This window comes from Cynocephalus volans, chromosome 3 (assembly GCF_027409185.1).
Source record: "Cynocephalus volans isolate mCynVol1 chromosome 3, mCynVol1.pri, whole genome shotgun sequence".
Taxonomy (NCBI): domain Eukaryota; kingdom Metazoa; phylum Chordata; class Mammalia; order Dermoptera; family Cynocephalidae; genus Cynocephalus; species Cynocephalus volans.
In genome coordinates, this window is record NC_084462.1 from 24238045 (window position 1) to 24263907 (window position 25863).

Genomic DNA, 25863 nt, shown 5'->3' on the forward strand with positions numbered 1-25863 from the left:
TGAGTGACAGAGAGGCGGGGCAGGTGTCGGGAGGGAATTGCCGGGCGAGGCGGGGCGGGCGCCCGGTTTCCCGCGGTCTGAGCTGCCTGGGCGGAGGAGAATCGCTCTTAAAGGGCCAGCCCACGCGCGTCCTTTTGTTCCGGGGCCGCAGGGCGGGGCAGGCCCAACTTTCGCCGTCTTCTTGTCTACTCTTCAGCACGGCCATGATTTCCCAGTTCTTCATTCTGTCCTCCAAGGGGGACCCGCTCATCTACAAAGACTGTATCCTTTGACCCGCGAGGCGGTGGAGGGGCTGGGAGGGAGTCGTGCCAGAGCCAGCCTGTGTCGCCGGCTCCTTAACTGTTTCCACCTGTCCAGTCCGCGGGGATAGTGGCGGCCGGGATATGGCCGAGCTCTTCTACCGGAAGCTGACGGGACTGCCAGGAGATGAGTCTCCGGTTGTCATGGTAACCACTTGCGGGGGGGCGGGGCAGGTCGGGTGGGCGCCTCCTCTCTTCCAGGTTGTTTTCTCGAAGGCTTCCACTTGGCGGGGGGATACATTTCTTCAAATAAAATTAATGAAAGTTGGTGGAGCGCTAACAGTACACCACGCATAGCTCCTTGCATGTCTCAGTCCTCAGCAACTCTGGGGTAGGTAGCTGGGCCTTTGGGACGGTTCGCGTAGCACCCAAAGTCACGCTGGTAGGGCATCCGGATGAGACCTCGGGTGTCTTTTCCTGACGTCTTTCTCGCCGCCTCTGCTTCAGCACCACGACGGTCGTCATTTTATTCACATCAGACACAGCGGCCTCTATTTGGTGGCCACGACTTTAGAAAACGTTTCTCCCTTCAGCCTCCTAGAGCTGCTCTCCAGGTGAGAAGGCTGGGCTGGGCACCTGGAGTGGGGGTCTGAGAGGAGGAGGATATGCATACTTCGCCTTGATTCCTCAGGTTAGCCACTCTCCTGACCGATTATTGTGGCTCCCTCAGTGAGGGGACCATCTCCCGCAATGTAACTCTTGTCTACGAACTCCTAGATGAAGTGCTGGTAAGGCCCAAGGATTTCCATCTCTTGTCCACTGTTCCCCTGAAGATATATATCCGTTCTTCTACCGTGGGGTCCTGTGGTTGAGAGGCTAAACCCACTCCTGTATCACCCCATCCCTCTGCTGACCACCCAAAGACTGTCTTTCCTTCCTTCACCAATAGGACTATGGCTACATACAGACCACATCCACAGAGATGCTGAGGAACTTCATCCAGACAGAAGCCGTGGTCAGCAAGCCCTTCAGCCTTTTTGACCTGAGCAGTGTTGGCTTGGTCAGTAGAGGAGAAAGAGGGGAACAAGGAAGGAGAAGGAGGGTTGGCTGGGAGTGTCAAACCTGAGGATTGATTACTTTGGGTGCTTTACAGTTTGGGGCCGAGACGCAACAGAGCAAAGTGGCCCCCAGTAGTGCAGCTAGCCGCCCTGTCCTGTCCAGTCGCTCTGACCAGGTGAGGGAGGGTTTGCTGGAGTCAGACCCCCTGATTTTTGGAGGGGACCCAGGGTCCAAGATCCTGTCATATCTTTCCACCTCCCCTAGACAGGGGTATCTCTTTATTCACCCCCATGTCCCCACCCTAGGGCCCCCATCCTTTCTGCCTTCCCATTTTAGAACACAGGTCGTTGAGCCTCCAACCACCCAAATCCCTTCTCTTCCTCAGAGCCAAAAGAATGAAGTTTTTTTGGATGTGGTTGAGAGATTGTCCGTGCTGATAGCATCTAATGTAAGTTTTGGCTCCCAACCCTGGAGCTGAGGACCAGTGGGGTTTGGGAAATGTGTTGGGGAGGCCAGGACTCTGGCCATTAACCTCCTGCCACTCTCAGGGATCACTATTGAAGGTGGATGTGCAGGGAGAGATCCGGCTCAAGAGTTTCCTTCCCAGCGGCTCTGGTGAGGGATCTGCAGCTGGACCCAGGGTTCGGTTTGGGACAGGCTCCTTGGTGGTACGTATGGTGGTGTTTGCTAACCTCTCCTGATGTTCTTTCCTCTGGTAGAGATGCGCATCGGCTTGACAGAAGAATTTTGTGTTGGGAAGTCAGAACTGAGAGGTAAGAAGAATGTGGGTCTTTTTCTCCTAGGTGTAGGTCACTGCAAATGACTTCATGGAGAGAAGTTAGAGATGGGTCCTTCCCGGTCCCTTTTTTTCTCTCCCAAAATATGGGTAAGAGGAGTCTTTCTCTTTTCCAGGTTATGGACCAGGAATTCGGGTTGATGAGGTCTCATTTCACAGTTCAGTGCATCTGGATGAGTTTGAGTCTCATCGAATCCTCCGCCTGCAGCCACCTCAGGGCGAGGTCAGGATGGGGGTGGCATGGAATATTCCATCCTCCATGGGGATGTGTGGCCATGCAGGTGTGAGGAGACCAAACTGACCTTGCTCCTTTCTGGTCTCAGCTGACTGTGATGCGATACCAACTCTCTGATGACCTCCCCTCCCCGCTTCCCTTTCGGCTCTTTCCCTCCGTGCAGTGGGACCGAGGCTCAGGCCGGTGAGACCATTTCTTCTGTTCTAGAACTACTCTGGAACCTAAGCTAAGACATGTATGTTCCCAAGACTTCTTACGAAGGGGTGGTGGTGGCAGTGGTAATAGGATGCAAATTGGGAAAAGGTGGAGTTGGGCTGGACTTTGGCCCTTCTTCTTCCTGGGGCACAGTCTACACAGCCACACAGCCACACATGGAGGCCCTGGGTGGCACATGGTGAGAGGCCGGTAGAAAATGGCCTAAGAAATGGTATTTTACCTTCTCTTCCAGGCTCCAGGTTTATCTGAAGTTAAGATGTGACCTGCCCCCAAAGAGGTAAGAATAAGGGTTGGCCAGGCCCAGTCCAGCTGTGTAGGACAGGAGGCAGGGCCAGGCACCTGCTGCCGCTTCCTTCAGGTGAAGCCACCAGACTCAGAATTCAATTGTGTTGGAGGCTGTAGCATTTAGGCACTGGTACTAAGCTCCTATTGTGTCATTCAAGAGGAAGGGGGACAAGGGACTGTGCTGTGTTGGAACAGACTTTGTTCTTTCTTCTTTGTAGCCAAGCTCTCAACGTCAGGCTGCACCTTCCCCTGCCACGAGGGGTGGTCAGGTTAGTGTGTGCTCTCCATGGGAGCTTCCTGGAGAACAGCGTGGTGCTGGGGGAGGAAGGCATGCTGTGAGTACGACCCACCTGCCCCACAGGGCATGACTGAGCCCATATCTTCCCTCTCCAAACTCTAGCCTTTCTCAGGAGCTGAGCAGCCCAGAGCAGAAGGCAGAGTTGGGGGAGGGAGCCCTTCTCTGGGGCTTGCCTCGGGTACAAGGAGGCTCTCAACTCTCAGGCCTTTTCCAGGTAGCCACTGTTGATCCTCTAGCACCCTCTCCCCTGACCTCTATTTGCAGCCCCCAAGCCAGCCTTCCCAAAGCACTTGCTGCCTTGTTCCCAACAGCATGGTAAGCTGCCTGGTCTGAAGGCTTCCCTGCCCTCTTTCTTCTCTTCATAGATGGATGTCCCGGGCCAGCCAGGGCCTCCTAGCCATGGGCTCTCCACCTCAGCCCCTCCTCTGGGGCTGGGCCCTGCAAGCCTCTCCTTTGAACTTCCCCGGCACACGTGCTCTGGCCTCCAGGTGCGCTTCCTCAGGCTTTCCTACACACCTTGTGGGAACGCCAATCCCCACAAGTGGGTACGGCACCTAAGCCACAGTGACGCCTATGTCATTCGGGTCTAAGGCTCTCCCACCAAGCATACAGGCAGCAAAGGCAGTGGTCTGTCAAATGGGAGAAGAACAATCTTTTATTTTCTGACCTTCTGGCCCATGGCTCTGAATCTGGGCAGGAAGAATCCCGAGTCCTGAAAGAGCAGGAGGGCTTGACAGACTTGCCCTTTCCATGGTATCTGATGACAGAAGGACTGAGGTGGATCGGAACTTACAAATGAAACTTTTATTCTGAGGAACTAACTGGCTGTACAATATCTAAAAAGAAAGTAGTGTGGGCAAGCAGCCTACACTACCTCCTTCCACGCAGCATGTGTGCTTGTGCCTTCGTGCTTGTGTTCAGGAATCTGGGGTGAGCAGAAGGTCAGCAGATGGAGCATCATGGAGCAGGCTGAGGAGAGCCTGATCCAGGGGGCTGGGAGCCATTAGCCTTTGGAGTCCCTGGTGCTGGAGGGGGGCTGTCCCCAGCTTCCTGTTTCCCCCCACAGAGGGCACTGCCCCCAAGTGGGGAGGGAGATGATGCCGGGGGAGGAACTGGAGAAGGATGGGAGTTGGGACCTCCTTTGCCCTCCCCTGTCGGGGGAAGTGAGACCACAATGTACTTCTGGACGCTGCTGGCACCAGAGGGAGCAGTGCTGGGGGGTGCAGTGGTGGCAGTGGACACCAGCTTGACAATGGGCTGCACGCTGGGGACCGTGGTGGTGACGGGAGAGGTTGTAGTAGAGCCTGAGCCGGGGGCTGAGGTGCTGAGGGACAGGACCTGGGAGAGAAAGGAAAGGCAGTGCTGATCACCTGGTGCCCTCCTGCTCCCCTGAGGCCTGGCGGTAATCCTTCATTTGCTCCCCTGCTGAACAGTTCGATCTGTCCTCAGCATCCCATAGACCCCAGCTCGAGGTGGTGCTTAGGACAAGCAGCTACAGCCTCTTGGCAAGTGCCTCTTCCTTCTCCTGATTTTGGGTCCAGAGAGGACTGTGCTGTGCTCTGGGGCCTTCCCAGGGTGCTCTGAGGTGACCTGGGCCCTTCAGGGTGCTCCTCACCATCTCTTGTCCCTCACAGCTCCATGTACCTGCTGGGTGGATGAGGCGCTGGAGGATGACATTACAATAAACTTGGTTGGAGGAGGGGAAGGCTGAGGCGGGGCAGCAGCCCGCGTAGACACCAATGTCTGGACAGGCAGTGTGATGGAGCCAGGAACCTTCAGCAAGCCAGGGGTCCGAGGGCCAGGCTGAGGGGCCTGAGAGAGGGTCAGTGTGGGCCGGGGCTGCAGGGAGAAGAGGCAAGAAGAAAATTTCAACACCTAAGAAAAAGAAGGGCAGGAAGGGAGAGAGCTGGCCTCCTTCCCCGGTGGTTCTCACTGGGGTTGGGTCATCATTCTCTGAGGGGGCCTCAGCTCCCCAAGACTCTGCTGACTCAAGGCTTGAGTGTGCATGTGTCTATGTGTGGGTCCCTGTCCTGCTGGGCACCATGGCCCTGTCCCACCCTGGGGTCCTTCATTTCCTCTCACCCTTCTTCCCCACCTGATCACTAACCTGTGTGATGGTCAGAGTGGTCCTGTTGACTTGCTGAGCTTGCAGAGCAGCCTGGGCCCGGGCCTTGACCACATGGGAGCAGAGGAGGGGACCGAGGGACCCAAATTCGGCCCGATAGGCATCCTGATTGTCAGGCGGTGGGCGCAACTTTGCCAAAACAGGAGCACAGTGTTTCTGAAAAAAGAAGGCAAAAACACGCCAGGTAGAGTGAAAGCTGGTGCTCTGAGAGCAATGGGACGAGAGTGAACAAGAGGATCACCAGTCACTTCAGTGTCCCTGTTGGAGGTCAAACTATGTTGGGCTATCGTGTGTGTAAGGAAGGCTATGGTTTTGCTTCATAAGAAAATTTGGGCACCAACTGGTATGAATGGAGAACTTGCTAAATACATTGGTAATATCTATGGGGTAGCTGATCTATAGGGCTTTTGCCTTGCACACAGCGGGCCATAGAGTGATGCAGAAGCATCAGGGGCAGTTCAGTCTAGAAGTGACAGCCTGAGACTTAATAACACTTGCTTCTAGCCGCAGTCTTTCCATCTGCAAAAGAGGACTTTGAGGTATGCTCTGAATATATGCAGCAAAGATGGGAATAAGTATAAAATACGCCACACGCTTTGCTAAACATTGTACAGGGGTGGGGGGTGGAAGAGGAGGATTAGTGGGAAGGGAGGGAGAGCAGGGGCAGGGGGCTTTGGTCACCAGGAGGAGGCTCTGCACGTGGTCAGCTCCAATCCGGTCGATGTTGCTCAGCACTGGGCCATCCAGGACACTGCGGATCCGTTCCCCCTCCTGCTGCAGCCGTGGCAGAATCAGGGTCTTAATCACCTATTGGAAAGGAAGGGAGCAGCCGAAGCCATGGGGTCACCAGGGGTCTCTGGCGTGTGTCTGTGTAGGGGGGCATGTTGCCCTCTGTAACCCGATGACTGCCTCCCCTCTCCCAGTTCTGCCCCCCAGGGCCTAACATCATGTCCCAGCTCTGCCAGGCCTGCAATGGAGCCATAACGAGTTGTCCAGGGAGTCTTCTCATCCACCCAGCTCTGTAAGGGGAAGGAAAATAAACCCAGGTGAAGAAGTCTGGAAAGGCTAATTGTTAAGGGCCCAAGCCTTTCATAAACACACTTCCCTTGTAAATCATCAAGACATTCAGGCTCAAGTCCCTCAGACTCCCCGCCCCCCCAGTTCCAGTCTCCCCTTTGCCCCTTCTTTCCAGTGTCATTTCCCCCAGCCACAACCAACCCACCACTGCTTTGGGTAAAGCTCTCACTGTCCTGGTGACAACCCTGGGGCATGAGAACAGTTGACATCTACGTTCTCCTGGCTCACCTTGGTGAAGGTCTTGGTGATCCGGGACTGGATGTTGTTAGTAGTTGTGCTGAAATGCTTGCAGATCTGGGCCACCAGGCGGGCGGCAAAGTCCCGGAGTGCCCAGTGATTGTCCACATCTGGTCGCAGACATAGCTGCCTGCTCACGATGCAGGTCATCACAGCTGGAATCAGCTCATGCACCTAAGGGAGACTTGGCAGGTCAACTGATTCTGACAAATGACTTCCTGTTGGTGGCAGCAGGGTTCCTGGACCCTGGGAAGAGAGGAGGATGGGCAGGACCACTCACATATTTTTCTAGATACAGTGTAGGGTTGTCCATCAGTGCCTTCACCATGCGCATCAGGTAGATGAGCAGGGCCAGGTTGTTCTGAACTACATTCACACGAACCTGCAGAAGGGAGAAGTGATGGGCTCAGAGACGCCTCAGATGAGCTTCTCCTGCTGCCCATCATTCCCCAGAACCTCATCTTCTCACCCACCCCCTCCGAGATGAAGGTACTGAATCGTGGCAACATCTGATAGAGCCCAGGGTCCGTAGCAATGCTCTGCAGAGCTTCCTGTGGGAGGAAGGAAGCGAGTGAGATGGGGCCTCCGAGAGGAGGGATCCCGGGGTATAGGCAGGCTGGGGGGGGCCTCACCGCTCTCTTGGCCTCACAGGACCCCACACAGGCTTCAGTGATCTCCTTATAGTACAGCTGCTGCTCCACAGACAACTCGTGGATGCTGCGGGGCTTCAATCGCAAAGGGCCCCCCTCCAGCAAGGGTGGTGCCTTCTTCTCTTTCCCTGTATGAATTGGGGAGACGGGTTTGAAAAAGAAAGCTCCAGAAGAGGCCCAGTACCAGACAAATCTTAATCCCGTACCTCCCCCTATCCAGGAGACCTGGCTTCCTCTTAGGCAACTTGATCCATTCTGGGGTTCTCAACCACTGCCCTCAGCCACTTCACCAACAACCATCTGACTTTGGGGCAAGAGTTGGGAAAGGCCTGGCCTAGCAGTACTGACCTTTGCCATCGGCTGGGGCAGCCCCTTGGCCTTTGCCTTTCAGGAGTCCATCTTCCTCCTGGCCTGGCTTTGCTGACTTTAGGGGTTCTGTGGCCTCAGCCTTCTGCTGCTCCTTAGGAGCTGGTGGGAAAGCAGTCACAGCAGAGGAGTGACAAGAGTGGCAGGAGATGTAAATGAAGGAGGAAGGGGCTAGCTCTGGACATGGAGGTTACCTGGGGGTGGATTCTCTGGTATAGCTGGCTGGCAGCCCTCGATGCTCAACCAATGAGCTGCAAGGAAGTAAGGTGTCAAGTTGAATTGCTGGACATGGATGCTAGGAAGTTGCTCTACACTAAGGAAGGTGCATTTTCATTCCTGCTTCCCTTTTGCAACTCACCAGGGATCTCACACTGAGGTTCTCTTCACTTGTGAGGTTTTACACCCACACGCATCACTCCTACTTTCCCTCCTCCCTGCCACCCAGCTCTGAGGGTCCTCCCCCAACCTTTGAGGCAGACGTCCAGGGGCACCCGGGGCAGAGGGGTATTGATGATGTCGCTCAGATCAACCTCCTTCTCCTCGTAGAAGTAAAGCTCCCGGCCCCCACCAGAGGCGAAACGGAAAGGAATGAACTCCTGAGCGTGGAAGCCATAGAGTGGCTATATCAGGAGAGAGAGACACTGGGGTGAGAGGGAAGCCCATGGAGGCCTGGCTGAAGATAAATGGGAGGACGGCATCTCAACACCCGGCTCCCATCCCAGTCCACCAGCCCCTTCCTGTCTCTCCCAATCACCTCAACATTCTTTAGCTTCAGCGCATAGTCAATGTCACTGGTGGTGAGCTTCTGCCGCTTCCCCATGTGCATGAACTTCAAGGCATCCTGGGGATGGTGGGAGAATGGACATTAGCCCGATAACCTGAGGAAGAAAGGGGCCTGGCAGGGGTGGGCAGAAAGGCCAGGTTACCTGTGCGATCTCCTTGATGCGGTAGCTGACTTCATCCGTCAACAGCTGGCAGGTCTCCTCCTGAATCTGAGCGATGCCCATTGACTCGGCCACCACCTTCATCGACTCTGAGGGCAGCACTGTGTTGCTGAGCTTCAGCTTCTTCTCCTCAGCCATTCTGGAGCTCCTCGCCCCTGCCTGGAAGGATGATGTTCTAGGGTGGAGAGATGGACACTCTGGCGGGGGATGGGACAGGCAGAGGATGAAAAAAGAAATGTGAGATACAAGGAAGAGGGACTATCTAGTTAAGAAAGGCCACAAGGAAGGGAGAACAATGGAGATGGGAGGACAGCAGGAACTCAGGGGGTATCTTCTGTCCATTCTAATGTGAGTCAGCCCTGAGTTGTAACAGAAAAAGGTAGGAATCTGATCCAATTCACCATAACTTAGTGAGCTCTTATTCTATGCCAGGCAGTGTACAAATGAGGTATAGCAAAAGGAACACAGATCTGAATTTAAATCCCGGCTCTGCTACTTCCTACCTGTGTTGCTTGGGCAAATTACTTAAATTCCCTGCTTTGTTTTTCTTCTCTGTAAAATGTGGATAATGTCTTTTTTCCTAAGGTTGCCATGAACCTTAGGATCTCTTGCTCCTTGCATCATTATTCATGCTTGACAAAAATACAGTATTGGTTGAGTACAACTCTCACTCTTGAGCCTATAAGACCTGTACAACCGAACATGATGAGAAAAATATATAACCATGCTGACCACCTCTCAGTTTAAATTTATGGCCACAAACTTCAAAAGGGCCCTTAATACTGCTAGACAATTATACTATGTGCTTCTCCAGCATACTAAGTCCCCCACTGTCCTATTTGACATCTTTTCTACTTCCTCACTTTCAGCCACCAGAAGAGGACCTCCACAGACTCCCACCACCAGGTTGGCCCACCTGGCAGCACTGGCAACTTTCCACCTGTTCCCATGGAGGACTGTCCATGCTCCTCCCACCTCAAGTGTTGTTCCAGCATTTCTCCCATCTTCCTGTATCATCCTCAATTTCTCAATCTACCAGATCATTCGCTCCCATTTTAAAAAAAACAGTGGTATATACATACAGTGGAATATTATTCAGCCTTAAAAAGGAAATTCTGACTCATGCTACAACATGGATGAACCTTGAAGATATTCTGCTAAGCACAATAAACCAGTCACAAAAGGACAAATTCTGTATGATTCCATTATATGAGGTTTAGTCAAAATTACAGACAAAGAAGGGTGGTCACCATGAGTGAGGGGGAGGTGAGAATGGGAGTTATTGTTTAAATAGCTACCAGAGTTTCAGTTTTGCAAGATGAAAAGAAGTCTGGAGATAGATGGTGGTGATGGCTGCACAACAGTGTGAATGAACTTAATACCACTGAACTGTACACTTAAAAATGGTTAGGATGACAAGTTTTGTTATGTGTATTTCACAACTGAAAATTGTTTTAAATATCTTTTTTTGGTTACAGTTTATAAGATATATCCCTTTTTTTTTTTTTTTTTTTTTTTGCTCTTCCTTGCGACAAAACTCCTTTAAAGAGTGGTCCTAACTCTGTTTCTAATTACTTTCCTCTCCTCTCTTAAACCTACTCCAATTAGGTTTTTGCCCCTACTAGGCTCCTGAAACCACTGTCAAAATCATCAGTGATTCTACATTGCTAAACCCAAGGTCCATTCTCCGTCCTCATCTTACTTGCCTGCCCAGGTGACCACTCCTTCTGAAAACATTTTCTTTGACTCCTACCTCACTGGCCATTCCCTCTAAGTTTCCTTTACTGGTTCTTCTTCTCCCCACCTGTTTAATGTTGGAGTGTCCGGGGCTCAGCCGTTGGTCTTCTGTTCCAGCTACACTTACTGTCTTAGTGACCTCAGCCACTTTCACAGCTTTATATTATCACTTATAGGATGGTGGCAGCCAGATTTGTATCTCCAGCTCAGAGCATTCTGCCTAACTGTAGACTTGTATATCAAACTACTCAAAAATCCTCAGTAAATCTGAACTCCTGATCTCCCCCTACCCACCTGCTCCTGCCTCAGCTTTCCTCATCTTCATAGCAGTGACATCCATCCAGGCACTTATCTTTATCTGAGCCCTCATGTCAAATCCACCAGGTAATCCAACCTGATTCCTCCACTCCCACTGCTTGGCCCAGGTCTCCATCGTCTACTATGGGTAACTCTAATGAACTCCTGACAAGATCTCCCTGCCTCCACTCTTGCCTCTCCACATCTATTCCTAATGTAGCAGCCAAAGTGATTCAGTCAAAATGTAAATCAAATTGCCATTCCTCTGCTCAAAACCCTGTAACGGCTCCCCATTTCCCATAGAGTACAATCTGAAGTTCTTATAATGGGCCCTTCAAGGTATGTCTTCTCCTCATTACATCTCTGACCCCTTCTCCTTCCTTCTTCCGCCTTGATCCAACCCCATCTTCCTCCTTGCTGTTCTCTAAACCTACGAGGAATGCTCTTACTTTTGCCTTTTCTCTCTTCCCTCTGCCTGGAGTGCTTTTCCGATGTCCACCCACCTACCCTAACCACTCTATTTAATTCTGCACTATTGCCTTCACTCTGCTCTACTTTTTCTTTTGAAAGCATTTAATATCTACAAATACGTTGTATCATTTCCTATTGTTTATCATCCCCCGCTATCCACCATGTGGACAGGGATCTTTATCTGTTATGTACACTGATGTATGTATTCCTGGAGCCCAGACTGGTGCCTGAGCCATTGTAAATAATAAATACTTGCTGAATAAATTAATGAATTGTAAGGCTTAGAGATGTAGGTCCTCAGTAAATACTCGGTATCGCTATTATCAAGACGAATTAGACATAGTCCCAAGCTTGGAGTCTACACAGTGGTCAAAAGGAAAGTGGCACGCTTGAAGCTGGGGATTAGGAAGATTAACATCAGTAGTGTTCAAGACTGAGTGGAGGGGTAGAGTGGGGGCGTGCCGGGGGTATTGGAAGATGGAGGCTGAAGGATAATTGGTTATTTTCAAACCATCCCAGGTCTCCTCCCCGACTTTTATAAGTCTTATCTATAGGGAACACAATTATTCAACACATACTCTGTGCCTGGCGCCGCGTATACAAGAAGCGGTAGAGTCCCAGTTCCCTGGCGAACTCCTATTAATCCTTCAATACCTGCGGTACCTTCTGCCAGTAAAGGCTCATAAAACACGCTACAACCTCAGGAGCTGCTCAGATCAGTGGAGACGGCAAGAAGGATTCCCAGAGGAGGGTTGACTTGAGCTAGATCTGTGCAGTAGTTTCCCCAGCGGAGAAGCAAGTCGAAGACTCCCCAGGCAGCGCAAAAGGAGGCTCAGAGAGCCCACCCTACATCCCTCCGATGCAAACACACACACGGAGTCCCCAAGAGTACGGACACACGACCAACCGTCCTCTTCCCACTTCCCACACGGGCCCTTCAAAGGGTTTCCTCTTGGGTACTACTTAGACCCGCCCAGCATGCCGAGCGCCGGGACAGGAAAAGTCTCTCACCGCAGCCATAGCGCCGCTCAACGGGCGCTCGGCGCCATCTTGGCCCCGCCCTCTCCCAGGAGCAGGTCCTGGTGTCCACAGAGAACCAGTCACTACCTCTTCCCCGAGCCAGAATAAGTCCTCTAGACTCACGGCCCGACACTACATATAAACAACTTTGTTCCTATAGGTACGTGTAAGGTGCACACTCTTCTGTTCTAATTATTTCCATTTATTCCTTCACTACCCGGCGGCCAGGACCTTCAAGAGGTGCCACAAAACGGAGGCGGGGAAACCCAGAGCAATGAGGCCCCTCCCCCTTTGGGGGCTGGTTCCGCGCGTGCGCGGGCCATGCCAGGCTGGATTTAAGGTTGCCGCCGCACGCGTCTGAATTTAAAGAGCCCGCTGCCTTCTCGAAGTCAGTTTGAAGGCAAGCGGTGATTGTGGACGGCGCTTTGTCATGGGACCTGTGCGGTTGGCAATATTGCTTTTCACTTTGGCCGTGTACGGGGCTTGGGCTGGGACGCCGAAGGAGGAGGACGATGACACAGAACGCTTGCCCAGCAAGTGCGAAGGTATCTGATGGGAGTAGCCCCTATTCGCATCGCCCTGCCCCACCTCTTTCGTCTAAGCCTCACCAAATGGACTGTGATGAGTGTCACTGGACGTCCTTTAAGGCCTGAGGGAAGTTCCGGTGGAGCTTGTCTCAGTTTGAGTGAGGTCAAGGAAAGGAACGCATAGTGCCACTCCAAAACTATGGCACTACAGTTCCTCTGAGACATCCAGAGGGAAACCCGCCTTTTTTGCTGGCTGGGCCCCGGTGGGTTGTGGGAATTATAGTTTAGGGATTGTTTGCCCTGGACCGCTGACGCTACCGAACGTCTCGGTGTGTGTTTCGCCCGTGCTACCAGACCCAAATGTGGAGATCTTGCGGGAGCGGGGTGTGAAGCTCATACCTCCTAGACATCCTCTGCTCCACCCCGGCAGAGACGCTCCCAAATTACAGGTCCCATGCCCCACGCCCCCCTGAGGTGGTTTGAGGGTGAGTAACTCAGCCCTTGAAGCTCATAAACAAGAGGGGAGGCGCACAGCTAGGAGAGGTTCCTTGTCAGTGTGAGGCTTTGCAGAGGGTGTGTACTATATGGATTTTTTGCAAGCAGCATCTTCCGTGGCTGCATCTGTGTTGGGCCCAGCTGGGAGGGGACACTTCAGATCTGGATCACTAAGTGTCCTGATTCCCTAGTTGGTTGCCTTCCTGACTTTAATTTCTTCCCAGGATTCTTTTTCTCTTTGCCTCAACCCCCACTGCATTTCAACATCAGTGTTCCTCATGATTTGACCCTAATCTCTCATCTTTCACTTCCATGATCCCACTCTTCTTCCCCCACCTCTGTCATTCCTTACTTTAACACTTCCACAGGCCTCCTACTGTGATCAGAATACAGCCAACGTTTTTTGACAGAGCATGTAAGACTCTTCGTTGCATGGCTCAAAACTTTTCCATATCCCCAACTTCCATCCCCAAAGTGCTAGTACTTCCGCCACACTGAACTTCTCACCAGCCAGAGTGTGCTTTGTTCTCACACCTCTGTGCCTTTGCTATTTTTCTCTTTCTCTGGAATGACTCTCTCCCTTCTGTTTTTGATAAGCTCCTATCCATTCTTCAAGACCTAGTTTAAACGTCACCTCCTTTGGAAGCCTCCTTCCTTATCTGTCACCTCCCACTATGTTATAAGCCCCTGAAGGAAAGGATAGTGCCTGTGTGTCCCAGGTCCTAGCAAAGTACCGGGTACATTTTAGGCACTTTTGTTACTCGTTCCTGGTTTAGTTTGCTTGTCACTTCTGAGTGGGCTATTCTTTTTCTTGGGACATACCATGTGCCAGGTCATGTACTAGGTGCCAGAAAGACAGTAGTAGAAGACATGTTGCTCACCTTTAAGGAAATCAAAGACTAATAGTAAGTCAGTAAATGACCTAAGTGACCATTTAATGAATTTTGCATTTTCCAATGAGATTAAGTCCCTTGGTTTTAACCTCTGGTGTAGGCTCCAACACACCATATTGTCATCATCTGTTTATCTGTTCCCAGTTACACTGGCAGTCCCAACAGGTTGTTTGTTGCTGTCTATTTCATTAGTGTACATACAGAAGGAGCTCAATAAATAACTGCAGAATAAGGGCAAACACTAATACAATGCTATGTGCCAGGCACTATTCTAGAGGCTTTATGTATGCTGATTTATTTAACATCCCCTATGAGAGACATACTATTTATCCCCATTTTAGAGGTGAAGAAACTAAGGCACAGTAAGATAGTCACAGAGCAACTGAGCAGCTGAGCCAGGATTCCAACCCGGTCAGTCTGGCTCAAGTCTGCACTTGCATGCCCTGCTGCCCTGGGGCATCTGCAGAATGAACTGCTGGTATGTTTGCTTGTCTTTCACCTCCCCTTGCACACGTCTCCTCCCCACCAGTGTGTAAGCTGCTGAGCATGGAGCTACAGGAGGAGCTGAGTCGCACTGGCCGATCTCGAGAGGTGCTGGAGCTGGGGCAGGTGCTGGACACAGGCAAAAGGAAGAGACAAGTGTCTTACAGCGTTTCGTGAGTCCTTGGTGCTCCTCTACCTTCCAACCCCTAAAGGAGCCCTGGGAGTTCCTGCAGCATCCAGGGAGTCTTTGTTTCCCCTCTTCCTACAGAGAGACAAGGTTGGAAGAGGCCTTGGAGAATTTATGTGAGCGGATCCTGGATTACAGTGTTCATGCTGAGCGTAAAGGCTCACTGAGATATGCCAAGGTCAGACCCCTACCAAGGGCAGGACCCCTGCTTCTCAGAAACAAAGACCTATATCCCCTGTATATTAGTCCATTTTGTGTTGCTATAAAAGAATACCTGAGACTGGGTAATTTATAAAGAACAGAGGTTTATTTGCTTACAATTCTGGGACAGCTGCATCAGGTGCAGGCCTCAGGCTGCTTCTACTCATGGCGGAAAGTGGCAGACAGCTGGCGGGTACAAGCAGATCACATGGCAAGAGGAAGCAAGAGAGAGAGGGGAGCTGCCAGGGTCTTTTAAACAACCAGCTCTTGCCAAAACTAATAGAGTGAGGTCTCACTCAGGCCCCCCTCCCTCAAGGAGAGCATTAATCCATTCATGAGGGATCCGTCCCCAGTGGCTCAAACAGCTCCCAGCACTGCCACATTGGGGATCAGATTTCCACATAAGTTTTGGCGGGGACAACACATCCAAACTCTATCACCCTGTATCCTCAAGAGATATCTGCCCATATCCTCCCAACTCTGGAGTGTCCCCTCCTCGTGGTCAGGGTCCCTCATTTCACCCCCAAGGAACTCACCCCTGAGTCTCCAGTAGTTGACAAAGCTTATAACACAGAAAGAGGAAAGAGGTGGTAGGCTGGTAGGCTGGGCTAATCCCAAATTCTCCATCTCTCAGGGTCAGAGTCAGACCATGGCAACTCTGAAAGGACTAGTACAGAAGGGGGTGAAGGTGGATCTGGGGATCCCTTTGGAGCTGTGGGATGAACCCAGCGTGGAGGTCACATTCCTCAAGAAGCAGGTAGGATAAGATACTGCACTGTCCAGGGAGGTGAGATGGGAACCTGAGGGGGGAGCAAGGGCCTAGGATTTGACTGTAGGGGATGTCCACCTCTGAGTAGGGAGACGGAGGGCAGAGTGAGGACAAAGCCATGATTAAAGTGGGCCCAGAAGCATATCAGGAAGTAATAGCAGAGGCTTATAATGTTCACCACCACTTATTGAGCACCTACTAGGTCCCAGATCCTGCACTACATACTTTCCAGCTGCTGCCTCATTTTACCCTCACAACAACCTGACGTAGTAAGCAATGTTACCATTCCCATTTTACAGGCAAGGAGCTGAGAGTCAGAGTTTAATAACCTACTTAGCAGGGTAGATGCTAGTAAATGTTTGTTGAATGAATGAGGATGGCACATATAGTAGTAAGTCAAGCTTAACCTCCTGGCTACCTGTCTCTCCAAGGGCAATTAGATGGAATGAGGGTGACAGGAAGTGGAGAACAGAGAGGAAGGTTTCCAAAGCCCAGTAGAGCAATACTCTTCTGGCCCTTCCATTTGACCAGTGTGAGACGATGCTGGAAGAGTTTGAAGAAGTCGTGGGAGACTGGTACTTCCACCATCAGCAGCAGCCCCTACAGCATTTTCTCTGTGAAGGTCATGTGCTCCAAGCTACTGAAACTGGTACATGGGGGGTGGGTGCCTCTCCTGCCAGGCCACAGCCTCCCCTCTGTCCAGGACCAGTATCTAAATTCTTTTCTCTCACCCAACCTAGCATGTCTGCAGGAAACTTGGACTGAAAAGGAGCTCACAGATGGACAAGAGAAGACAGAAGAGGAGGAGGAGGAGGAAGAGGAGAAGAAGGAGAAGGAGGAGAAAGAAGAAAAGATGACCAAGACACCAGGCCACTCCAAGCACGACCCAGAAGATCTTTGACTGTTACCTTTGAGCCCCCAGAAAAGTCAGGGATTATGAAGAACCCTCTGACATCTGAGCTCTCCCTGCCCCCACAGCTTTAAGGGTGTGTTTGTGTGTGACCCCACCCCAAAGCTTGTAGCTGTTCTCTCCCATCTGCCCTCAGGCAGGATCCTTGTGATGCACCACAGGATGGCTATGGGGAGAAAGGTGGGAGCAGCAAGTGGAATTCCTGCTCACAAGGATCAGTCCTCTACCTGTCATCCAGCCCCTTACTTGGCAGGTTTGTGTGGTGACAGTACCGAAGCCTTTCCCCTTTAAATATGTCTACTCCCCACCTCCAGCCAGAGGTCAGTATTTGCATTGGAGCCGTGGGTGTAGGGAAAGTCACTTTGCCTGGCCCTCGGGGTATCTGTTCTTAGACCCTCACAAATAAGAGGCCAGAAGTGACATTCTCTGCAGCCCATATACACAGCCTATGTCCAGGACACTACGTGCCAGCAAACTTAACAAGAATAGGACACTGGGTGGGAATGAGGCGATGCTGATAAGTGGGGCAGATACAGGGTCTACTTCATATTAATTTCACCGAGGGCCCAGCATAAAATTTCACAGGTGCCAAATTTTCTGTAATGAGAACTTTTTTGTTTTGGTGGCTGGCCGATACAGGGACCGAGCCCTGGTCCTTGGTGTTTAATCAGCTGAACTAATCGGCTTCAGGAGCCAATTTTTCTATATTGCTATTAAACTCTTTTTAAAAAGTATCAGCGGGGCCCAAAGTTTCAAACAACGGCTACGCACACACTATTGCTGGTCCATGAGGCAGCGCCCAGAGAGTTGGGCCGTTGGCCGCCTTCCTATTAGAAGCTAAGGGTGCTTTGTAATTTTGCCGCCCAAAGCGGCTGGCAGGACTTGCGGGATGGTGACCTGTAGGGAGGAAAGATTGGGTTTGCGCAGCCTGCGCGGCGCGTGTTGAGGAATGCGCCGGAATTAAAATTTCGTACGTGGCGCTTTGGCCGCCATACTTGGGCTTACGGAAGCGCGCAGAGGACAAAATCCCTCGCATTTTCTAATATCTGTGCCTTCCTCGAATGTAGTAAGATCTACAAGAAGCGCTATAACTAGATACAAGGTAAAGAGTGGCTAGGCTTAGAGGGGAAGAAAAAGGATATCCTCTGGAGGTCGACGGGTGAGGACCTACCACCAAACTAGCGAGGCCGGGCCGATTCCGACGCTGAGGGAGGGGCGGACCACGTAGCAAGGAAGGTTGGGCAATACCATCTTCGGCAGGGGGTTGAGGGCGGTGCCACCTTCAGACTGGGAGGGGGCGGCAAAGAACCGAGACGTGGACCGTGCCAGTTGGGTAGTGACGGACGGGTGTTTAAGGAATTCGGAGGGACTGGGCAGTCGCCAAAGCCCCATTTTCTTTCTCCCCAGCCCGTCCGTCCACTGCCATGAACAGCCTAGTGCGGACCGAGCCGCTACGCGGGGCGCCTCCTTTCCTGGTGCCTGGCGAGCCGTACTCCGTCGTGGTTCTGCGGCAGGGCTACGCGGAGCCGGAGGGGGTCGGCGACGCCGTTCGAGCCGACGGCTCCGTGACCCTTGTCCTGCCCCAAGCTTGGAGCCCGACTTCCAGCCACCGAGAGTCCCCGCCCGGGGGCGACGACGCAAAGACCGCCCTGGAGGAAGCGGCTCTAGGCCCAATCCTCGTGGACACCGGGGGCCCCTGGGCTCGGGAGGCGCTGCTGGGGGCCCTGGCGGGGCAGGGCGTGGCCCCGGGAGACGTGACTCTGGTGGTGGGGACCCACGGGCACTCGGATCATATCGGGAATCTGGGACTGTTTCCGGGGGCGGCTCTGCTGGTCTCTCACGACTTCTGCCTCCCCGGGGGCCGATACCTGCCCCACGGGATGAGTGAGGAGCGGCCGCTGCGTCTGGGGTCTGGTTTGGAGGTGTGGGCCACGCCGGGTCACGGGAGCCAGCGGGACGTGAGCGTGGTGGTGGCGGGCACGGCCCTGGGCACCGTGGTGGTGGCGGGCGATGTGTTTGAGCACGATGGGGACGAGGACTCCTGGCAGGCGCTGAGTGAAGACCCGGTGGCCCAGGAGCGGAGCCGGAAGAGGGTCCTCGGCACTGCCGACGTGGTCGTGCCTGGTCACGGAGCCCCTTTTCGGGTGGTCAGGGAACCCTTGCAGCCAGAGACAAAGTAGGGGAACAGCCTGCAAAAACCGGTGATCCGAGACAAAGAGCCCGCCCCGCACTGATAAGCCCCAAGAGGGACTGGACTCCTGTCAGGGAAGCCCCTCCAGTGAGGAACTGGAGTCCAGGAGACGGACAGGACTCGGTCAGCCAGAGTCAGAGAAGTCAGGGTGGGGCGCTTCCATCCCTTTCCGGAGGCCGGTTTTCCAGACAAGACAGAGTGTTCTTGCCATGCTCTCGCCAATATCACTCTCTGCCTGTCTCTGCAGCCAAACTAGGATCAAGGACTGGCTCGGCTCCATCCTCCCTGGGCCTCAGTAAAATGCAAGAATGCTCCTGTGAGGGTCCTCCAAAATAAAAATACAAACTGCGCTGAAAATCACACTGCCCTAATGTAAACGTGAAGCATTAATTGTGGTAATCATGCAAGTATGGTAATTAGCAACTGCAACGGGGATACTTTGGCCAACTCTGTTTCTCATAGGATGTAGGTTGCTGAGAGAAGGCTCAGGGCATAGAGGTGATCCCTTAGTCACCTGACTTTAATACATTCACTTATTCGTTCTTTAGTGGATATTTATTTAACACTTGCGTGCTTCAGGCACTGCCCTAGGTCTTGGGATACAACATTGAGCAAGCTAGACAAACTCCCTTTCCCTCATGGAGATCACATTCTGTTGACCAGACAGACAAATCAACAACAATAATAGTGGCAAACCAAATAATTATAGGATGTGATTAGTAAAGTAATATGAAAAAAAAAGCACGATAAGGAGGAAATAGAGTACTGGGGTGGGAGAGTGGGGTGTGGTCAGGAAAAGCCTTTGTTAGGAGATGACATTTGATCAGAGAACTGAATGAGAAGAAAGCCAGCCATAAGGAGATCTGGGAGAAGGATATTCCAAGCACAGGAACAGCAGGTAAAAGTCCCTGAGGCAGGACAGCTTGAGCAGCAAGAAGACACATGGGGTTGGGCTGCACAGGGCCAGGGAAGAGTAGCATAAATGAGGCTGCAGAGTCATGCAAGACCTCATGGACCATGGTAAGGGTTTGTGAGCTGGAAGTGTTGACTTTTGAGCAGGCTATAAAGACAGGTCTCATTTGTTTTAAAATAATCACTCTTGTTCTGAGTGGAGAAGAGGTTGGAATAGGGCAAGGGTAGAATTGGCTGGACTAGTTAGGAAGCTCTTGCAGTCTTTAAGGTGAGAGAATTTCATGGCACCTGCCGTTATCCCGGAGGTCCTGTTAAGCTGTCATCTCTCCACAATTGTGTCCCAGGTCTTAGGCCCTCAATCAGCACAGACCCAGGACCCTCAGGAGCACTCACGTGGGGCAGATGAAGGAGAGGAGTAAGTCCACCTCATTGCCGACGATGAGTGGCCCTGGGTAGATGTTGTCTGGCAGGGCCAGGCTGGAGGTCATTTCCCAGGAATCCACAAAGGCCACACAGAGGTCAGCGAAGGCAGCTCACAGGAGACAGTTCACTTGGAGGGTGAACCAGTCGCTGCCATACACAGACTTGTAGCCGGTTTTGGCCAGTTTGATGACCACAAGAGTGCTGGGTTCTTGGGCCAGCAGGGTGGCCACAACCGCCCGGATCCCTGCCAGTCATCGCACAAAGATGGACGGAGGGAAGGGGGTGAAGTGAGCTCCTAGGCCCAGCACCACCACAGTGTGGGGGCCCCTGGCCAGGCCCACCAGCTCCTGGACCACAGAGTGCAGGGAGGCCACTGGTGTGTGGAGGGAGAGCAGGGGCCAGCCGTGGGCTCGGCAGTGCAGAGGTCTCCACTGCCATCGGGGGCCCTGTCTGGTATGTGGCATGTAGATCCACTGGCTTCAGGGCTGTGGGGAGGGTGGGGTGGTCAGGGGTTAACATAGGGCTGTACTTTTAAAAATACAAAGGATCTAGGATCTCTTTTCTCTTAGCACACAAGTATCCTATGACCACCTGGTTTTGCTCTCCCTAATGTGTGATATTACCAGTGACCTCTTAGTTCCCAAATGTGAAGGCTTATTCTAAGTCCTCAGTCACTTCAGCAGGAGGGTAGACAACATCACACAGGCCTCCAGGTCTCCAGGTGGGGCAGCTGGTGTTTTCAGATAACTCGTGTAAACAAACAGCAGCCCACTTCCAGACTATTTCATGCCAAGAGGCCTGATAAGGCAACTTTCATGCTTGTGGGTAAGAAGGTAGAGCAATGGTGGTTCAGGGGGGTTCCTTCATGACAGCACAGACCCACCATGTGGACCCTACACACCTCTCTGTGGGGTGATGGAAGACAGGTAGGGGAGGGGGTTGGGTGCTCATGTTCTCTTTTCTTGCTCATCCTTGGCTCTCAAGTTACCCTTTTTCTGCAATAAGGCATATTCCTTCATTCGTGTTATATTGCATTGTGGAATTTCTCTTAAACCCTAGTGAAAGTGGAGATTCAGATAAGACTCCGCTTGCATGACATTCTGACCTCTTTTAACTTTTATCCCCAAAGGAATAAATACCAAAACTGTCTGAAGCACTGACATCTCATTTCAACTCCAATCCCATCTCTTCAAATGCTTCACCCACTCATTTCCCTAGAAGTCCCCTCCCACCTCTTTAACCCAGTGTGAAGGGCTATGAAATAAATACACTGTCTTCTCCTGCTCCTGTCCCCTGACTCCCAATCCAGGCACCCCAGTGACCTCCATTTGGAGTTTGTTTTGTGGTTATCTAGAGTTATTCCATCATCTCCATTCATTCTAGAACCAATCACTCAGCAAGAACTGTCACGCCCTCCAGCATCCTTCCTTTACTGCTGACAGTTTCTTTACCAGTTCAGCCTCCCCTTGCCTCACATGTGGACTGTACCACTGTCTTATAACTGGGCTTTGGCTTTTCTTTTTTCAATCCCATCTGTCTAACAAACTGAAATCTCTGCTTAGAAACATCCAGTGTCTCCCAATTGTCACAACACAAACCCCTAAATCCTGGTTTCTCTACAATTCTCTTCTTAAATTCCAACTCTGTTCCTCCAGTACCCTCCAGCAAGTTCTCAGTTCCAGACAAGCTTGTGCATATACCTGCTCTCCTGAAATGTGGAGATTACGCATAATCAAGTCACCCTGTTTCTCAGCCCTTCCCCTGCCCCAAAGCAGGCGTCCTGTCCTTTCACATCACTCTACTGAAATCCAGGCATTTTGCACCATTGACATGATGTTTTCTGCCTTCTCACAGCTCTTGTTCTCCTCTTGTTCTTTTCAGTGTCCTACTCCCTCCCCCATGGCTACTCACAGGGCACGGTGTCACACAGATATTCCCAGCACTGCCGGAATGTGGAGCCCCCCATCATGTGGACGATGTGGCCGTCCAGGATGCTGTCAAAGTGGGAAGGAGTGGCTGGCGCAGGGCAGCGGAAGCCAGAGGGCTTTGGGGCTGGGATCCCAGGGTAGCGCGGCTGTTCAGGGCACAGAACTGTAAGCAAAACGATGAGCAGGTAAGAAGAGGCTAAAGCTGTGAGTGTGAAGTAAGTGCTGCCCTTTCTGCAAGCCCCGGTGCCACTTGCCCAGACTCTTTCCTCTCCTTGGCCACGATGACTGGAGAAATACACCGAGGGAGGACGTTGTCTGTCACATTCCTGAAGGAAAACCAACTGGCAAGAAGGGGAGCCCTTAATGGAAGTGTGTGAGGGGAGGAATCCTGAGCTAAGGCAAAGGCGGGAGTGGGGTGGGGCGGTGGGGGGATTCTTGGAGGAAAGAGGTTCTCAGAGTCAAGGGCTTTTGTGCCAGCGTCAGGCTCCTGGGAAGTAGTGAGGGCTTAGAAGGAGGAGACAGGTTGGAAACAAGTTCAGAGATCCAGGTTCTTTGAATTTCCTTGTCTCAGGGATTTCATCTGTGCAGAAAGCAGATTTGTTTTAAAATGTACCCAGGATTTTGGTTTTATTTAGGTGTGGTGAGGCCAACAGATCAGGGGGAGATTCCCATTGAAGAAATAGTTTGTTACTTGCGTTCCCAAGGTGAAGGGGCACAGCATGTCATGCAGTCCACCCAGGAAAGCATAGGGGTCAGTCAGCAGGTGGACGGAGTGAGGGAAAAGCATGGGCTAAAGCATCTACTGTGGTTTTCACAGGAAGGAATGGGCAAGGCGGGTAAGTCACTGAGCAGGTTTAAGATGGGCTAATTTGAATAATTTGGGTGGGCTCTGGGCTATAGAGATGGTCTTCAGTTGTCTGGCATCCGGCCATGGGGTGATTTAGGGCTGGGAATGGTATATGGGGCTGCAGGCACCTGACAAAAGGAGGCGGTATGGTCTCAGAATTGAGTGGTTTGCATGTCAAAGGCATCCTCACAGGCACGCTGTTTGCTATCTCTAGTGGTTAGCTGACCCTGACAGGGGCAGTCCCTCCCTGGATCCACAAGGCTCTAGGATAATAAAGCATCATAAAATTCAGAAAACAGGCTGGCCAAGGGCTTCGGTGCCCTGCCTGGGGGCCCGGGGCATGGAGCTGGAGACCAGACCACCCCTACAACCAGGCAAACCGCCAGTGCCAAGGAGCATACCAGAAACATCACCTCCGTGTGGATCGCCCACCACATCCACCACAGTAACCACGGCTGCCACGTAACACCAAGTCAAGAGTTCGGATTCCCGTACTGGCCAGCTGCCAAATAAAATAAAACACAGAAAATACAAAACACAATTAGTGCACGAAGATGTTTGGAGCCTTTTATAAGAAGAATTAACTCTCCTCCCCACCTGGCAGATCCCCGCTTCCATTCTCCCCGAAATGGCGGAATCTGACGTCAGTTCTCTGCACCAAGCGTCAGCCTTCAGCCCAGCTAGACGATCCGCCCTCCCTGAGACTCGCTCTTCCCCTGGCTTCCGGGACGCCTCAGTGTCCTGGTGGCTCCTTTCCTGACTCCTCCCCTTCTCCTCAGCCTCTCTCGGTTGGAGTGTGCGCTTCAGTCCTTGCTCCTCTTTTCTAATTACGCTCTCAGCCTCCTGATTTAGTCTCAGCCTAGACTTCTCAGCCCAGCTCCAGGTTTGTGGACCTAACTGTGCACTCAGCACCTCTGCTCCGTGTCTCATGCACACGAGCGGACCTGGACTCCCAGTCTCCACCCTCGCCTGCCTCACACGTGGCTTTCACCATTTCAGCTGATGGCACCAACTCCTTCCAACGTCCTTCCAGGGGAGCAGGCTCAAACCCATCTGTGATTTTCTTTTTCCTTTTTTTTTTTTTTTTTTGGCACATTCCACATTCTCTCTCTGAGGAAATCCTCTGGGCGCTGCCTTCAGAATATGTCCAGAAATGAATCCCTTTACTGCGACCTTTACTACTATAACCTAAGTCCAGGGCCTGATCACCAAGAGCCTCCTACCTTTCAGTCTCCTTGTTCCTCCCTTAGCCTTCTGCAGTCCATCCTCATTTTTTCCCCATTTTAAAAATTGTGGTAAAATACCCAAACATAAAATGTATCATCTTAACCGTTTTTAAGGGTACAGTTCCTGGTATTGAGCACATTCGCAGTGCTCAGCAACCATCACCACCATCTGTCTCCAGGATTCTCCTCATCTTGCAAAACTGAAACTGTGCCCATTAAACACTAAATCTTTTTTTTTTTTTGCCTTTTTCGTGACCTGCATTCAGCCAATGTGTGCACCGGCCATTCCTATATAGGACCCGAACCCACGGCGGGAGCGTCGCCGAGCTCTCAGTGCCACACTCTCCCGAGGGCGCCACAGGCTCGGCCCTAAACACTAAATCTTCATCCCTCCCTGGCCCCAGCCCCTGGCAACCACTACTTTCCATCTCTGTGATTCTGACTACTCCAGATACCTCACATAAGTAGAACCATACAGGACAGTTGATTCTAACTACAGAAGTCTGAGAGGTCCTTTTAAAATGTAACTCATATTATTGCTTTCTGGCTGGGAGCGATGGGGCTGGAGGGGCAGTTAGAGAAGATTCTTGAAATTTGGAGAGATCCATGAGTGTGGTGTGCTCTGAGAGTATCAAGTCACCAGTGCCCCATAGAGGTGACAGAATTCAGGGGGAAGGTGCAGGACGATCCCAGGGACCCTGGACCCAGGTGGAGGCATCTGTCCACCCAGCAGGGCCCAAGATCACACAGGTTTGAACAATGAGCCCTTTGGGGAGACCAGTGTGGACAGAGGACTAAGGAAGGATTCCTGATGGTCAAGGTGGGCTCCTTTGCAGGAGCCTAGGTGAGGGGAACCCTCCTTACCTGCCCAGCTTCAGAGGTCCTGGAAATTGGATTAAAGTTGATGTAAAGAAAACACCTGACCTTGGGATCTCAACACGTTCACCACACATGCGATTATCTTTAACGTCCGTCCCCCATCAGCAGACTGTTAAAGCATCTGGCACAGCGTAGGGAGGGGCTCGACAGCAACAGACTCCCGAGGCAGGATCATAAAAGCTAACAGAGCCGCGTTCCTGTTCTAAGCCCTTCAAATACATTAACTTAATTGTCCTCATGACAACTCTATGAGGTAGGTACTATTATTATCCCCTTTTACAAATGAGAAAACTGAGGTGCAGAGAGGTTAAGTAACTTAAGTAATCAGAGATGACATTAATCGTAATTGGCAAATAGTAACTGGTGGAGCGGGGATATGACACCAAAGGCACAGGAAACAAAATAAAAAATAGACATATTGGACTTCATGAAAAAATTTTAAAGTTTGTGTATCAAGCGACCCTATTAACAGAGTAAAAAGGCAACCCACAGAATGGGAGATATAGTGTTTGTAAATAATTTCTCTGATAAGGGATTGAGATCCAGAATATATAGAGAACTCCTAAAACTCAACAAGAAAAAATGAACAACTGAATTCAAAAATAGGCAAAGGACTTGAATACACTTCAAGGAAGATACAGAACTGGCCAGTAAGCATATGGAAAGATACTAAACATTACTAGTCATTAGAGAGATGCAAATAAAAACTGCAAAGAAATACCACCTTACCCTCAGTAAATAGCAAATATTGGTAAGGACGTGAATAAATTGGAACACATGTCCACTGTTGGTGAGAATGTAAAATGGCACAGCAGCTGTGAAAAACTAGGGCTGTTTCTCAAAAAATTAAAAGTAGAATTACTATATGATGCAGCAATTCCATTTCTGGATATATATCCCATAAAATTGGAAACAGCATCTCAAAGACATATTTGCACAC

The 25863-nt window shown here is 51.5% G+C and overlaps 4 protein-coding genes across 6 annotated transcripts; 3 read left to right on the forward strand and 1 right to left on the reverse strand.

Moving 5' to 3' along the window:
* Positions 1-87: 87 nt before the first annotated feature.
* On the forward strand, positions 88-4031 carry AP4M1 (adaptor related protein complex 4 subunit mu 1). The gene is made up of 15 exons (XM_063090315.1): positions 88-261; positions 358-446; positions 747-853; positions 931-1027; positions 1189-1299; positions 1393-1473; positions 1684-1746; positions 1847-1913; positions 2018-2071; positions 2211-2317; positions 2418-2512; positions 2778-2822; positions 3049-3099; positions 3231-3342; positions 3494-4031. The coding sequence occupies exons 1-15, from the start codon at positions 204-206 to the stop codon at positions 3716-3718; spliced, it is 1362 nt and encodes a 453-aa protein (XP_062946385.1). The 5' UTR covers positions 88-203; the 3' UTR covers positions 3719-4031.
* On the reverse strand, positions 3918-12087 carry TAF6 (TATA-box binding protein associated factor 6). Of its 3 annotated transcripts, none has more exons than XM_063090313.1 (15): positions 11687-12087; positions 8510-8724; positions 8338-8424; positions 8050-8203; positions 7778-7834; positions 7566-7685; positions 7200-7345; positions 7041-7118; positions 6848-6949; positions 6559-6741; positions 6198-6272; positions 5935-6060; positions 5236-5409; positions 4773-4967; positions 3918-4466 (listed from the first exon to the last, which is right to left on the reverse strand). In XM_063090313.1, exons 2-15 carry the CDS (start codon positions 8663-8665, stop codon positions 4086-4088), a joined length of 2034 nt encoding a protein of 677 aa, XP_062946383.1. In that variant the 5' UTR covers positions 8666-8724; positions 11687-12087; the 3' UTR covers positions 3918-4085. The 3 variants fall into 3 exon arrangements, with proteins under 3 accessions (XP_062946383.1, XP_062946382.1, XP_062946384.1); XM_063090312.1 differs by having other exon boundaries at positions 11611-12087; XM_063090314.1 differs by having other exon boundaries at positions 12044-12085.
* A 313-nt stretch (positions 12088-12400) lies between these two features.
* On the forward strand, positions 12401-17206 carry CNPY4 (canopy FGF signaling regulator 4). The gene is made up of 6 exons (XM_063091339.1): positions 12401-12597; positions 14497-14623; positions 14719-14815; positions 15473-15595; positions 16139-16256; positions 16348-17206. The coding sequence occupies exons 1-6, from the start codon at positions 12483-12485 to the stop codon at positions 16506-16508; spliced, it is 741 nt and encodes a 246-aa protein (XP_062947409.1). The 5' UTR covers positions 12401-12482; the 3' UTR covers positions 16509-17206.
* A 578-nt stretch (positions 17207-17784) lies between these two features.
* MBLAC1 (metallo-beta-lactamase domain containing 1) lies at positions 17785-19024 on the forward strand. Its single transcript, XM_063091808.1, has one exon. It carries the CDS (start codon positions 17942-17944, stop codon positions 18695-18697), a length of 756 nt encoding a protein of 251 aa, XP_062947878.1. The 5' UTR covers positions 17785-17941; the 3' UTR covers positions 18698-19024.
* Positions 19025-25863: the final 6839 nt, after the last annotated feature.

Coding starts and splice junctions, on each gene's coding strand:
- AP4M1 (XM_063090315.1), top strand. CDS start 204: ATGATTTCCCAGTTCTTCATTCTGTCCTCCAAGGGGGACCCGCTCATC. Junction 3,100..3,230: donor CTGCCACGAGGGGTGGTCAG/GTTAGTGTGTGC, acceptor TCCAAACTCTAG/CCTTTCTCAGGAGCTGAGCA. Junction 3,343..3,493: donor AACTCTCAGGCCTTTTCCAG/GTAGCCACTGTT, acceptor TTCTCTTCATAG/ATGGATGTCCCGGGCCAGCC.
- CNPY4 (XM_063091339.1), top strand. CDS start 12,483: ATGGGACCTGTGCGGTTGGCAATATTGCTTTTCACTTTGGCCGTGTAC. Junction 15,596..16,138: donor TCACATTCCTCAAGAAGCAG/GTAGGATAAGAT, acceptor CCATTTGACCAG/TGTGAGACGATGCTGGAAGA. Junction 16,257..16,347: donor GCTCCAAGCTACTGAAACTG/GTACATGGGGGG, acceptor CACCCAACCTAG/CATGTCTGCAGGAAACTTGG.
- MBLAC1 (XM_063091808.1), top strand. CDS start 17,942: ATGAACAGCCTAGTGCGGACCGAGCCGCTACGCGGGGCGCCTCCTTTC.
- TAF6 (XM_063090313.1), bottom strand. CDS start 8,665: ATGGCTGAGGAGAAGAAGCTGAAGCTCAGCAACACAGTGCTGCCCTCA. Junction 6,742..6,847: donor CACTGTATCTAGAAAAATAT/GTGAGTGGTCCT, acceptor AGTCTCCCTTAG/GTGCATGAGCTGATTCCAGC. Junction 4,968..5,235: donor CCACTCTGACCATCACACAG/GTTAGTGATCAG, acceptor TTCTCCCTGCAG/CCCCGGCCCACACTGACCCT.